This window comes from Leptodactylus fuscus, chromosome 1 (genome assembly GCF_031893055.1).
Source record: "Leptodactylus fuscus isolate aLepFus1 chromosome 1, aLepFus1.hap2, whole genome shotgun sequence".
NCBI classification, from domain to species: Eukaryota; Metazoa; Chordata; class Amphibia; order Anura; family Leptodactylidae; genus Leptodactylus; species Leptodactylus fuscus.
The window spans coordinates 216,406,979-216,421,745 of NC_134265.1; the positions used below are offsets into that span (position 1 = coordinate 216,406,979).

Genomic DNA, 14,767 nt, shown 5'->3' on the forward strand with positions numbered 1-14,767 from the left:
CTACTTTTTATCCTGGTAAATGACATGGTTTCACGACTGTTATGAATGTATGTTCATATACTATATTAAACTGCTCTTGCCAGCAGCACTATCTCAGCTAATTGGAGTTTGCTGATAAAGCCTTGTCTATTATCTCTCTATGTACTGTAAACACACAGATAACACTGAGTCCATTATGTACAGGCATCTGCATATTATCTGATCTGCTCCAGGCAGCGTGCTGACACACTGAAATGGGAAAACCCCTTTAATCCAAATTGGCAGTTTCCCAATTTTAAACATACTGGGAAAAAGAAAATCTAATTTGTCACAAAATTCCAAAACAACAAGAGCTATGAAGATAGCCAGAAGTCAACAGACTTCTCCTCAAGCGGAACTCAGGGGGATTGAGAAAGCTAGGCGTCAAGCCGCTCTTAGGTAGATCATTGCTGCCAACAACGCACTCATTATATGGTGCCCCAGTGAGCTGCTGAGATAACCGAACAATAACCGGAATGGTGCGAGGAACAAGTTCAGCGGCAGGCCAGCTTGAGAGCTGCCAAAATTGGGCATCATTCTGTCGCATCTGACATAAACAGTTAATTGTTTCAGAATATGTAAAGCCGATTAGTGACTTTTTTATGTCAGTCACTAATAGGCTTTATCTATTCTACCACAACTGACTCTACGGGTATGTTTCCATGCGGTTAGCATCCCATCGCGTCATTCCGCTCCTTATTAGGCCTAATCGGGAGGGAGTCTCACGCCAATCTGTGGGAAGAAAGGGCATTTCGCTTCTTTTTCCCGCTAACAGAAAAAAAACGCTAGCGGGAAAAAAAAGCAAGCGGCTCCCATTCAAATGAATGGGTGCCTTTTTTGCAGGCAGATTTTGAGGCAGATTCTGCATCAAAATCCGCCTGCAAAAATCTCTGTGTGAACTAGCCCTATATCAGTTGAAGCGGATTAATGCTTTGTCTCCCACCTGCTACTAACAGCTGATGCGTTAATCATCACATAATACCTGATCATACTGAAATACGTCTGTTTATTATGCATACTTCTGCATTATGTCTACCCCTGTATTACAGTGTATTATACCTTTCAGCAGAATGCTGAAAGGTATCCTGTTAAGCTCTACCAGATCACCTAATAGGAGTACAAAGATTAGAGCCTGATGAAGGATGTCCCCTTCTTGGTCTAAGCAGTCATATGTTACAGTCATAGTTGCTAATAATGATGGTAGCTATGGGGTTAAATGGGCAGAATATGAGTTATCAGCTCCTGAGGCCATGACATTGCAATACTGTATGTGAACAGGTTACAGAAAGTACTTTTTTACCACTATGAAGAATGTCAAGTTAATAAGGACGAAGAATGACTTGACTTGATCAAAGGAAATTATCTGTTTTCGAAGAGCCAAGCATTACAAGGAGCTGGCAGGCTATTTTTTTTTGGTGAAGTAGAGTTTCGTATACACAACTTACCCAGCTACGCCTTCATCTGGTACATTAAGGAACTCCATGTTTTGGTCAGAGGGCGCGCGGTTTTTTCTAGTGGCAGTCTGTCGTGGTACAGCAGCTGTAGGTGGCATTCTGGTCTGTTTCTTGGCTTGGCTGTATGTTGGATTTCTTGATTTTTCTGTATTGAACTGGGCGGCTCCATTTCTATGAAATCCTTTAAAAACACAAGGAATGCTAGTTTTGCATAGAAATTATTAAGACTGTAAACATTTGTATAAAGAGTTACCTGGAGGTGAAGGAGCTGGACGATTTGGGGGTGGTCTATGTCCATGGTTTTGGGGTCTTTCCTTTCTTGTAGGTTCTAAGTATGAAATATTTGTATGTTAATGTTTATTCAATGAAAAATTCCTATTTCTTTCTTGTCGTTGAATTCACATATATAAGGCAAGTTTCTAGACAAATTTGAAAACTTGACTCTTGAATTTGATCTTGAAACCTTGTATAGTAACTTTGTCTACAATGATATAGCACTTCCTTTCAGCCACATTAGCTCTTATGAAACTAATATTTTGGTCTCCTAGTCAATAGTCCATATCTGTAGGCAAGTCCTCTTTTCATTTCCTCCACTACTACAACCAGCTGACTGTGACAACCCTGGGTACTCAATGAATATTGGAAGCAATCTGAACTCTTCTGATATTTCACTGTTACCTTGTTAGAAGATTAAGTAATGCTGGATATTTCTTATGCTAGATTCTAGGAGTAGTGGGGCTCCTCCAGTTCTTTCTACTGACTTCCTCTTCTTTATGTGACTTGAAGGAGTAGTTTCATTTCAATTATATTATCTATACTGCTAGCTTATATAAATTCAAGAGTTTTCCTAAACACATTGCTTTAGCAATGCTGCTTTGTTTGCCTGCTATGTGAAACTATTTCTCTCATTGTCTATACATTGTTGTCAAGGCACCCGGCCTGTACCTGATCTTAGGTCGGTTGATGTGACTCACTCCCTGTTCCCTGGAGCGGTTATTTACTGTTCTTCAGTCCTGGCAATCAGGTCAGCTAATTGCATTTCGCTTATAAAGACTCAGACAGTGTAAACACAATGTAAACACAAAGATAACATTGAGTTTCTTTTGTCAGCGTGCCCACCAGCTTGTTAAAGCATACAGTGAGAAGACACAGTAGGCAAACTGGTGAGAGAGGAAGATGGGAAAATCCCTTTAAGCTGAATGTATCATGTGACACCCGATTCTTGCTCTGTTTAATGTGGAATATAAGGTTGATACTGGGGTAGAAGATTGCAAGATTACCTAAGACTTGCTTTACACATGAAGTTGAGGAAATAACTGTGGTCACTCATTAAAATGCAACCTGTAGTGAAACTGCTGCCAATGAATATTTTAGTGGTTACTTAATGAAATGCATAATGTAATTAATTAATCCATAATGTATGTATATCACTGAAAAATGTGGAAAACCTAATAAAATGTAACTTTCATTATATACTGCTAAAAATGTAAATCAAACGGAAAAAACATCCAGCGAAGCAGTGGAGTATGTTGAATAAAAACTACTCCTTTATTATAACAGCCTTAAAAGTCAGCACTACACATAAAATAGGAAAAAGGGGGAGGGGGGGCGTCAGTCTGACGCCCCCCCTCCCCCTTTTTCCTATTTTATGTGTAGTGCTGACTTTTAAGGCTGTTATAATAAAGGAGTAGTTTTTATTCAACATACTCCACTGCTTCGCTGGATGTTTTTTCCGTTTGATTTATCTCTGCAACTCTGCACCGAGAGAGTTTTTTCATCCGGGCGTGACCCTCCAAGGAGGCATATGTGGAACTACAGGCACCAGGAGAGCATATAGGCTGAGTATAATCAATTCCTTTTTCCTTTCCCCCAGTATTTTGCTAAAAATGTAGTCATGTAAGAAAAAACAAAACACTTTTATGGCTAAAGCCCACGTTTCGGAAATTCAGCTTTTTTTTTTTGAAGATTTTGCTGTGTTTTTGAGCCAGAAGTGGATTTAGCAGAAGGTAGAAGTATAAGACTTTCCTATTTTTTTTACCCATTCCTTTTGTAGCCATTCTGGCTTTGGCACAAAAAAACACAGCAAAATCTGCAACAAAAAAAGCTGCGTTTCGACAATGTAGGGCCTCAGCCTATAGCTGTTGTGAATTCCCAATAACACAAGAGAAGTAAACATAGCAATACATACACCAAAAATCAATCATGGAGGCAATCTTATTAACCCTTTAAAGACACAGAGCAGTTTTTATGTTAATGCTCAGCGCCTTTTTTCACATTTTCCCTCCCGCCCTCCAAAATTCAAAATTTTTCTATCGCTTTGTGAGGGCTTATTCTTTACGAGTTGTACTTTCAGTTAATAATAATAAATTTTATTTATATAGCACCAACATATTCCGCAGCGCTGTACAATTTGTAGGGTTCAAATACAGACAGTAAGATGCATTACAAAGAAAATCATTTCACACAATGGGACTGAGGGCCCTCCACCATTCTGAGATACATACAGTATAATGTTTTGATTAGCTTTTATTTACTTTATTAAGTGTCCATGTGAAACAACACACAATTCTATCATACTGTTTTGAATTTTGTTTTTACAGCATTCCAGTCCAGTGCGTCATTATGATTATAGTGATGCCATATTTATAATGGTTTTTTTTTTTTTAATCATGTTTTACCACTTTTACAAAGAAAATGTCACTTTCTGAAAATGAACAATTTTCCTGAGGTCACCGCATTCTGACACCTATAACTTTTTTACTGTATTGCTGACAGAGTTAAGTCAGGGCTTTTTATTTGCGGAGCAAGTTGTACTTTTTAATGGCACCGATGGTATGACTTTTTAATCCCTTTTCACTTTTGATCACTTTTGTTATTTTTTGAGAAAAATAAACAGTGACCAAATTATGTTAATTTGCACATTGTGGTATATATGTGTATATATATATATATATATATATATATATATATATATTTATTTGACCATAGGGATAAATGGATAAATAACCGTATTTTGGGATAGTGGTGACCTTTACACTCATGGGAATACCTAACGTGTGTTTATTTATTTATTTTTGTCCACATTATATATTTTATTTTAAGATTTTTTTTATTTTTTTTTACTTTTTATTGTTAGTACATAGTACTATATAGTAATAGTGTTAGTACATAGTAATACGTAGTATTACAGAACATTGCACATTAGTTCCTAAGGGAACTGTGCATAGACAGTCAGGAGGCTGTTGTCCAGCCTCCTAGCTGCAATAGCAACCCCTTGGGGTTGATCACAGCATCCAGGGGGTTAATCTGCCAAAGTATCTTCCGATTCTGGCGACTAGTCCCAGCCCTCGGCTGTGTAACTATATGTTCTGTGTGACGTAACAGTACTTGCATAGCGGGAACAGGTTAAATTATGCCCCATTCATGTGTACAGTGTGATTTTTCTGTAATTTTACCAGGCTCCAACATTGAGAGTCCACAAACCCAATGTTTCCATGTGAAACTTAGTAATTATTTATACATTCAACAGGGATTTTTCTGCAATCTCCTACATTTGCTTTATTTCTCACAAGTATGGAAAAAAATATTATGTTATAATAATCATAATATTAAATACTACTAGAAAGCTGACAGTAACGCTGAATTCATCACACTGTCAGTTTTGCCGGTATGTGCTTTGATTTCATTAGTTTTTGCACCAGTATACCTCCATAGTCAGACGACCCTATAGCTTATGATCATCATTGGGCTGTGGGGAATGTGCTCCCTTAGGCTGCATGCACATGGAGTTACGCCGGGCTTGTAAAAATTCTCATTCACAGCCGTACACGCGAGCGCAGCGGATGGCTCCCGAACACTTCCCATTCACTTCAATGGGAGCGCTCGTAACGCCGGCGTTACAAGCGCTCCCATTGAAGTGAATGGGAAGTGTTCGGGAGCCGTCCACTGCGCTCGCATGTACGGCTGTGAATGAGAATTTTTACAAGCCCGGCGTAACTTTGTGTGCATGCAGCCTTACAGTACTTGTCCCTAGCCTTGTCGGTGAAATTGAAAGGTCCCCTTTAATTTTCCCAACCAATGTAATTTAGATGTGGAGCCACCAAAGAACTGCTGCCTAGCAATACAATTTGTATCTGTGTGTTTCACCCATCTAATATACAGAGAGGCACATCAGGAGACTGGCATGCAGATATTGATGTACTTAAAACTGCAGTTTCAATAGTTAATTATAGTAAAAACTGCAGTTCCCGGGGCCCTGATGTTGGCAACGGGAACTTATGCAAAGCCACAGCTCCAAACCAGGTATTTATAGGGTAAACCTCGCCTCCATTCAACACCACCCCTCTGACATCAGGTCAACAGCCATTGGCTGGAACAACCAGCCCACTGTCCTCTGTCATGGCAAGTTTGGAGGCAAACTGGTAAACTATGTGCAGACTGTTGATCAAAAACATCAGCTCTGACACAGCTGATGGTGTTGGTATGTAAATTGAGATGCTTCAGAGGATGGTGTGTTGCAGGTAGTAATCTTGATCTCTTGATCCCAATACTGTGTAAGCGGCCATTTTTCTTGTGGCCGTGGGCATGCGCAGACGGCTTTGCCTTAGGTCCGAGGCCTAGAAGTTTGAAGTCAACCCCTGGAAGAAGATGTGTCAAGACTAGAGATGAGCGAGTACTGTTCGGATCAGCCGATCTGAACAGCACGCTCCATAGAAATGAATGGATGCACCTGGTACTTCCGCTTTGACGGCGGCCGGCCGCTTAACCCCCCGCGTGCCAGCTACGTCCATTCATTTCTATGCGAGCGTGCTGTTAGGATCGGCTGATCTGAACAGTACTCGCTCATCTCTAGTCAAGACCTCGTTCCTGAAGAAGATGGAGGCGGCGCTGGAGAGTTCTCTTGCAGCATTGGGGACTCCCCCAGTGCTGTTTGAGTGCTGGGGCCAACCCCCAGTGCTGCGAGAGAACTCATTTACATACAGAAGAAAACCGGGATTTTAACCGAACGGTGGGGCGGAGAAGACATCTAAAGGTAGGAGACGAATAGCCTTTAATAAGGCTATTCCGACGTAATAGGCAGGAAAAAAAAGTTTTTAATGGTACAATCCCTTTAATATAATTGTCTCCATGATTGATTTTTGGTGTATGTATCATTAAGGGTCTACTGCTTCTTTGTTATTGGAAATGCATGCCAGGTGTATGGTGTTTCATTTTTGTACCGAATATAATAAAAGCTTCGTTTTTTTTATTGACCTGGTTTGCAATATTTATGCTTATTGTTCATACATCTCCATTTTACAGAAAACAATTTGTAGTCATCTGCTGCTTCCTCTTCCCCCTCTTCTTACATTTATAGGCATATAGAAATATACAAAGGGTTAGCTAGTAGTCTAACCATAAAAGCATATAGGTTAGCATAGGGAATGTAAACAGGAAGCAAATTTGTTTAATCGAGATAAGGCTATGTCCATGTCTGCATTGGAGGCTTCAATGAGCCTGCATTTCAGAGTCGTACTCATATAGAAGAGTCCAGCATGCTGCGCTATTTTTATTCAGTAAGATGGTAGACATCACAACAAACCCCATTATAAGCCACTGAGGTCTAGTGAATGCCATTAGTGACCAGCACTACTGTCAATCTTGTTCTGCTCCTGTGACAAAGCAGAATAATAAGCAGAATTGACTAATGCAGATATATATTTATATAGATGTATTTTGAGCAAGAAAACATGCTGGGACTACATAAAGATTATCAGTCTTTTCTGACCTAGAGGAGTTGTTCAGGATTTCTGCTGTGGAGGGCTAGGGAATATGCATGGATACTTACCTGCATTCTCCCCTGCATTATTGCAATGGGCAGCCAGTCACCTTTGATGCTCTGTTTGTATATAGTGCTTCCGCAGCCATGGTGTCACATAGACAGGAATGCTGCAACCAGTTATACTGAGAGCAGTAACAGGCTACAGAGGTGCCATTGATGGGATATCGGTGCTGCATCTGTTCTAGGTATGAACAGAACAGCAGAGGTGACTGGCTGCTCATGGCAAGATCAGAGGGGAAAATGTACTTAAGTATCTATGTATATTTATTATTTAGCCCTCCAGAACTGTGTGCATTCAGTTCAGCGACTAACCTTTTAATGCTTTTCTGTGCACTTACAATATGTTGCTTTAGTTTACATCATTCCAAACAGATACTTACTGGCATTTTTGGGCAGTCCATCTCCAACACTAATTGTCAAGGTTTTTCCTCCAAGTTTAAGCTGTGCAGTGTCTCCTTGTCCCCTCAAGAAAGTAATAGTTCGAGTGCCTCCTCCTCCCCAGCCTTCCTTCTTTACTCTAAGCTGTAGTCTGGAGAGAATGCAATAATTCGATCCTTAGATCAATGCTGTTGCAGGCATTTATAAGTATTGTTCCACAAACAATATCGTTTATCTTTAAATCTATATAATTATAAACTTTCTATGTATTTCCAATTAATAAAATCAGTGCTTTTATCCCCTGATATTCCAAGAATAATCCTTAACATCATGTATTAGGGAGAGTGTTTGCCTACATAGGCAGTACGGAGACATAGATTTGCATATTTTTTACCCAGAATCCCTAGCGGAGCAGGAATGACTTGTAAGTCTCCGTACTGCCTATGTAGGCAAACACTCTCCCTGATACATGATGTTAAGGATGCTGCCCTCTATAGGGCAGCGTACAGAGTGCACTGTTCTCCTAATTACATCCTGGAGAATAGATTTGCATATTTTTTACACCTCACAGTAGTTACCCTTCTGACCTTTGTAAATTTACTGAGACACAGAAAGTCTGTTTGGTTGAAAAAGACATATGTCCAATTCAACCAAGGGATGGCAAAAGGAACAGCTGAAGGGAAGGGATGAGGCAGAGGCGTAGCTAGGGGTTGAACACAGGTGGGGCCGAACATGTCCAAGTGGGCCCCCAACTTAGCTATTATCACTCTACGGTGACTGTATAATGGTATATATCAGCTCTACACTGGGCTCTGCAGACGATTTAGGTGAATACAGTGCAGAAACATTTAGTAACGGACAGGTGACGTCTCTGACTAATCGTTCATATTTCCACTTCACTTCTTTCAATCTCTGTAATGTTCGCAGCACAGACATCTTTGGGTCCTCACTTTTCCAGGTACTTGACCCACATTGTTTCCACCAACACATCTATCCTGCTGCTACCTCCCAATTATAAAATATATAATATAACCCCCATAATGAATAATACCCCCATGTGCATCTTTAAATTAATAACTTCCCTGTGTACCCCCATTAAATAGTGTCCCTTATTATTAATGCCCCAGGCATTTCCTTATTAAAAATAAAAAAAATTAGTGGGGTTTCAATACCCGGAACCCCCAGGATCAGCTGTTTGAGTGAACCATGTTATCTGTGTAAGCACCGTGACAGCTTCTCTGTTTACATAGTGTCACTCATCACATAATAATAATAATACATTTTATTTATATAGCGCCAACATATTCCGCAGCACTGTACAATTTATAGGGTTCAGATACAGACATACATAACAAAGAACGTCATTTCACACAATGGGACTGAGGGCCCTGCTCAAAAGAGCTTACAATCTATGAGGTAGAGGGGGTGACACAAGAGGTAGCAGGGGCGGCATTGCTTATACAGTGTTCAGACAATTTTGTAACAGAGGTTACAGTCATTACACATACAAAACTTTGTGAGCCGTCACTAGTCGTGTCCTTTAACATGTGGATAGAGCTTGGACAACTATGTTAGGCTGAAAAGGCATCAAGAACGGAAGGGTTAGCATTAGGAATTGTGATAGGCTTGTCTGAAAAGATGTGTCTTTAGTTTGCGTTTGAAACTGTAGAAGTTGGGAGTTAATCTTATTGTCCGGGGTAGAGCATTCCAGAGAAGTGGTGCAGCTCGGGAGAAGTCTTGTATACGAGCGTGGGAGGTTCTGATAATAGAGGATGTAAGTGTTAGATCATTGAGTGAGCGGAGAACACGGGTTGGGCGGTAGACAGAGATGAGGGAAGAAATGTAGGGAGGTGTGGCATTATGGAGAGCCTTGTGGATGAGAGTAATAACTTTATATTTTATTCTATAATGAATAGGCAGCCAATGTAGTGACTGGCACAGACCAGAGGCATCGCTGTAGCGTCTAGCCTGATAGATGAGCCTGGCCGCTGCATTCAGAATAGATTGTAGAGGGGAGAGTTTAGTGAGGGGAAGACTGATTAGTAAGGAGTTACAGTAGTCAAGGCGAGAATGAATCAGAGAGACAATAAGTGTCTTTAGTGTATCTCTGGTAAGGAAAGGGCGTATTCTGGAGATGTTTTTGAGGTGGAGGTGACATGAACGTGCGAGTGATTCAATATGAGGGGTGAAGGAAAGGTCTGCGTCAAATATGACCCCGAGGCAGCGGGCATGCTGCCTAGGAGTTATAGTAAGGCCTGAGACTGCAATGGATATATCAGGGACAGATCTGTTAGATGGTGGAAACAGTAGTAGTTCAGTCTTAGAGAGATTTAGTTTCAGATAGAGCGAGGACATGATATTAGAGACAGCAGAGAGACAGTCACTGGTGTTCTGTATGAGTGCAGGGGTGATGTCACGGGAAGATGTGTATAATTGGGTGTCATCAGCATAAAGATGGTACCTGAAGCCAAATCTGGCGATGGTTTGTCCAATGGGGGCTGTGTAGAGAGAAAAGAGCAGGGGGCCGAGGACCGAGCCCTGAGGAACCCCAACAGCAAGGGAAAGAGGGGAGGAAACAGAGCCCGCAAATGATACACTGAAAGTGTGGTCTGAGAGATAAGAGGAGAACCAGGAGAGCGGAGTGTCCATGAGGCCGACATAGTGGCCATGTAATGTAACTACAGCCTCATCCTACACACGTCTATGTGGCAGGGCTGGAATTACATCACACGGCCACTATAAACAATGTAAGATGCAGGCGCTATAGCCCCTTCATACAGCTGATCTCTAATTGATGATTTATTCTGAGGATAGATCATCAATAAAAATGAGTTGGAAAACCCCTTAAGACTGGGCCTAACGTGGCATAAATATCGTGGTGTGGCCACGGTGTAAACACTGCGGAAAAATGCAGTGTTTTACAGTTCCTGAAATGTGGATGGGATTCTAGCAAATTCCATCCATACATACATTGCTGAAAAATACGTTCAGTGGACACGCTACAATTTCCAAAACCGTTTCAGTAATGGAAATTGCAGCATAACAATTATACCTATGTAAATGTTGGCGGTTTCCCTATAGGTATAATGGAAGCAGAAAGTCCTTAGAGGAAACCTCTGTGGATTTGCTGTGAAAAGCACAGCAGAAAAAACCATGATTTGTTACTGCCATGGTTTTTCCTGCAGTGCTTTTTTGCAGTGGCCCCCTACATGGGGCCTTAGCCTTAATAAAGCCCAAGTGCCGCCTTAACTAAATTAATTGTTCCCTTATATTATGCCCACATTCCCCCTGACATAAATACTGCGGCCCTAATAACCCCTTATGCAAAAGACCCCCAATAGCCCTTATATAAATGACCCCCCCATCGTCATAATGTCCCCTAATGAATCCTCCCATATATTTCCCCTCCTAGCAACCCCTTATACTATTAAAATATCCATTAAAAATATCCATTAAAAAAAATAAAAAAAGTTATACTCACCTACCTATCCTTTGGTGAACAGAGCTTCTGCTACCTCCTCTTCTAGATCTGCACTCTACATGCAGGTTCCACGCATATGACGTCTGCTATCACATCATTGCGCCGACCTGTGACGAGAGCAGACATGTTTTTTTCTGGTCTCTGTGTCTTGTAAACCGCAGGCCTGAAGTGGCTTACGGTTTACAAGACAGGATGGGTTTTAACTAGATCGGTGTCATACACAGCACACAGCAGGGAGAGGAGAGCTGGCTGACAACTTCCTGTGCACGGAGGAAGCTAATTGGCATATGAATAAAAACGGACTTATTCAAACACTACTGAGGCAATTTACATACAAAAGGTACGTGTGGAATAGCCTTACTAAAGGCTATGCAAATATGTGATTAGTTAAAAATGACTTTTGCCAATGATAGTGCTCCTTTAAGCCCTCATATTGCTCTGTGAACAGAAAAATAAAAAAAGTTATGGTAATTGGAATGTGGGAAGTATGTGGCGAAAATGGCTGCTGCGGAAAGGGGTTAAAGCTAACAGAAGATAATATAATGCAGAAATTTTTCTTCTGTTTGAAAAATCAATAAGACTGAAGAAAGCATCCATCTTGTTTTTTACAGTTAATGATGACAGAATGTGCGCCATCCACATCCACCATTATGACTTAAAGACTTAAAGAGGACCTTTCATGGATTTGGGCACATGCGGTGTTATATACTGCTGGAAAGCCAACAGTACGCTGAATTCAGCACACTGTCATCTTTCCCGATCTGTGCCCTGGGTGAAGAGCTATCGGTGCCGATACCGTAGCTCTTCATCGTCAGAAGGGCGTTTCTGACACTCTATAGAGCCTATAGAGCTGTGCTCTGAGACCGGGGAGGAACGCCCCCTTCCCTCCTGATAATACTCGTCTATGGACGTGTACTGTGAACAGAGGGAGGAGGGCGTTCCTCCCTGCTCACACAGTACAGCGCTATTGGCGCTACTGTGCAGAAGGACGTTCCTGACAGAGTGTCAGAAACGCCCTTCTGACGATGAAGAACTATGGTATCGGCACCGATAGCTCTTCACCCAGGGCACAGATCGGGAAAGCTGACAGTCTTTCCAGCGGTATATAACACCGCATGTGCCCAAATCCATGAAAGGTCCTCTTTAAAATAAGCAGACGTGAACTTAAGTTTACAGTGCAACACTTTTAGAATTAGCAGTAAGTCCCATGTTAGACATAAAAAAAAAAAATAAAAAATAAAAAAAAAAAGTCATTCACATATTATGCATTTTGGAATAGAGAAATCCCTCTGCTGGCTTACACAATTCCTTAAAGGGGTATTCCCATGTACATAACCATATCTATAGTTGTAGATAATTAAAAGTTAAACATTTCTGTAAATATAAGTAGTTAAAAATTCTGCAGAGTTTTAAAGATTTTCTCTAACCATCTTAGTGGTGACAGTCTGTTGTCTTGATCGGTTGCCAATGGATGCGACCACAAAAGCAGAAACTTTCTATGGTCTGGGACTTGTCAGAAACCCAGCTATGGTTTTCTTATTGTAGCTGGGTTATCAGGCAGGGACACTACATGTATCAGAAGATATCCCGGCCACAATAAAGAAATCATAGCTGATTTTATAACCTTAGAAAGGTCCTGCATTCATAGTCGTATCCACTGGTAACCAATCAAGATAACAACTTGTGACCACAAGATATTTAGAAAAAAACTTTAAAACTCTGCAAAATGTTTAATTACTTATATTTGCAAAAATGTTTAACTTTTAATTATCTGCAAATATAAAAATAATTATGTACATGGGAATACCCCTTTAAATAGATCTACAGCAGTAGCAACCATCAATATAGAAAAGTGGATGTCCAACACCATCACCCCCACTGATCTACTATTTGAAGAAGCGGCAGTGTTTGGATGAAGACTGCGGCCTATTCATAACCTGCAAAATAGTGATCTCTGCTTATGTATTTGTGAACATCCATGTCATCTTAACTATGTATTTATGTGCATTTTTAAGCAAACAGATAGCAACCATAACAAACTTTTTTTTCTTACGTGTCTGCGAAGTTCAGGACTAGTTTATTCTTGGTCAACTCCTCATATCTTTTACACAACAGACTAGCAAGTTCAGTTTTGAATACTGATTCTAGAAGAGTGTCATGATCTGTCTCATGTAAGATGAAGAAGTCGTCCTGACGTGTGCTGGTTAGAGGTAGAAAGAAATTTACACAATAAGTAGTGATTAATGTTTGTTTAAGGAAAAGATGTAACATACCATATATTTTAATGGATAAATAACAATGGTTATATAGGTAACACATGCAATATATAACTGTAGCTTTCCTATTTTTATTAATCAATTTTATTGTTTCAGTATAAAAAAGAAAATTTCCTTTCTCTAACTGGGAGTCCTCAACAAGGTCCATTGACTTATATGACTCCAGCCTGTGACCGAGTTAACAGCATTATAGATTATTGGGAAGTAAATTTGGCTAATCAGAATCTTGGTTGGGCCAAATTTTATCCCCTGATACTGGTACATACCACAGTATTATTTGTGTGTGAATTTCACCTCATGTGTCTGTATTTAGCATTTTGAGTGCATCATGGTGTATAACTATGAGTGGACTATCATCTGAGTAAGTCTAAGGCCTATCTAGTGATTCTCATATACTGAGATGGGCCTCAATCGTGAGTCACTTCACAGTTGTTGTTAAAGTACAGCTAGCGAATCAAGTTAGACACAACTAGTAAAAAGGAGCACAAACTTTTCTCTGGCTGTACCAACATCTAGTTCAGTAGTAGAACTGACTTTTGTATTCTTACACAATATTGTGTGTAAAAATAATCTTTTGTCAGGAAATACTCCCAAGGTATATCTCCTAATAAAGTTTCAAACTGGATGTGAATATGCAATATTTTTTACTTGTGCATTACTGTGCCCGTTTTTACTTATTGATCAACTTATGGTGGCCTAATTTATTATCCACTTTACACCTTATTTTGGGAGAAATTGAACAGGTTAAAAAGTCAAATTAAAAATTGAGCATAGATTTTCAACATATTTGTTCTTACTCCAAAAAAAAGTGCAGGTGAGAAAGTGCACTTATTCAAGCTGTAAATATGCTCTCATACTCCTTATTAAATGCTCCTAAAATATTTAGTCAAGAAAAAAGTAAAATATTTTAAAGAATCTAAGCTCTGGGTAGAATTGGAACATGCCTTAACCCCAAAAAATCTGGACTGCTCCTTGATAGTAAGGCAGCACCTAGTCCCTTCTAACATTACACACATTGCACACTTGGAATGGATGGATGAGTGGAGGAAGTTCTTGGCTAGACTAAGTCTTATGCCTCCACTCTTTCTAAACCTCTTCTTCTCCCCTGGCTTTCAGTTGGTACATTTTTCATGTGTTAGGGGTGGCTGAGGTCTGCCTGAAGAAAGCATTGCACAATGGCGCTTTCCCTACACAAGTGCAACTCCATGAGTAGGGTGGTTCTGTGACTCCCTCCTGGTTGTTGTATAAGCAACTCCTTTCATTTGTTAAGTCTGTCTTTGGGTTTCTGCCTTGTGTTGTAACACTGTCATAACTTCTTCAGTTCGATGGCAGTGCCTCG

At 40.3% G+C, this 14,767-nt stretch overlaps 1 protein-coding gene across 1 annotated transcript in view; it reads right to left on the reverse strand.

Annotated features, from left to right (window-relative positions):
- MYO1F (myosin IF) overlaps nt 1–14,767 on the reverse strand; it is a 121,366-nt gene that overhangs the window by 13,770 nt on the left and 92,829 nt on the right. The window contains exons 23-26 of the mRNA XM_075282925.1: nt 13,206–13,352; nt 7,674–7,822; nt 1,726–1,800; nt 1,464–1,653 (exon numbers count right to left, since the gene is read on the reverse strand). Of these exons, the coding sequence (XP_075139026.1) occupies nt 1,464–1,653; nt 1,726–1,800; nt 7,674–7,822; nt 13,206–13,352 (561 nt within the window). The remainder of the gene's footprint in view (nt 1–1,463; nt 1,654–1,725; nt 1,801–7,673; nt 7,823–13,205; nt 13,353–14,767) is intronic.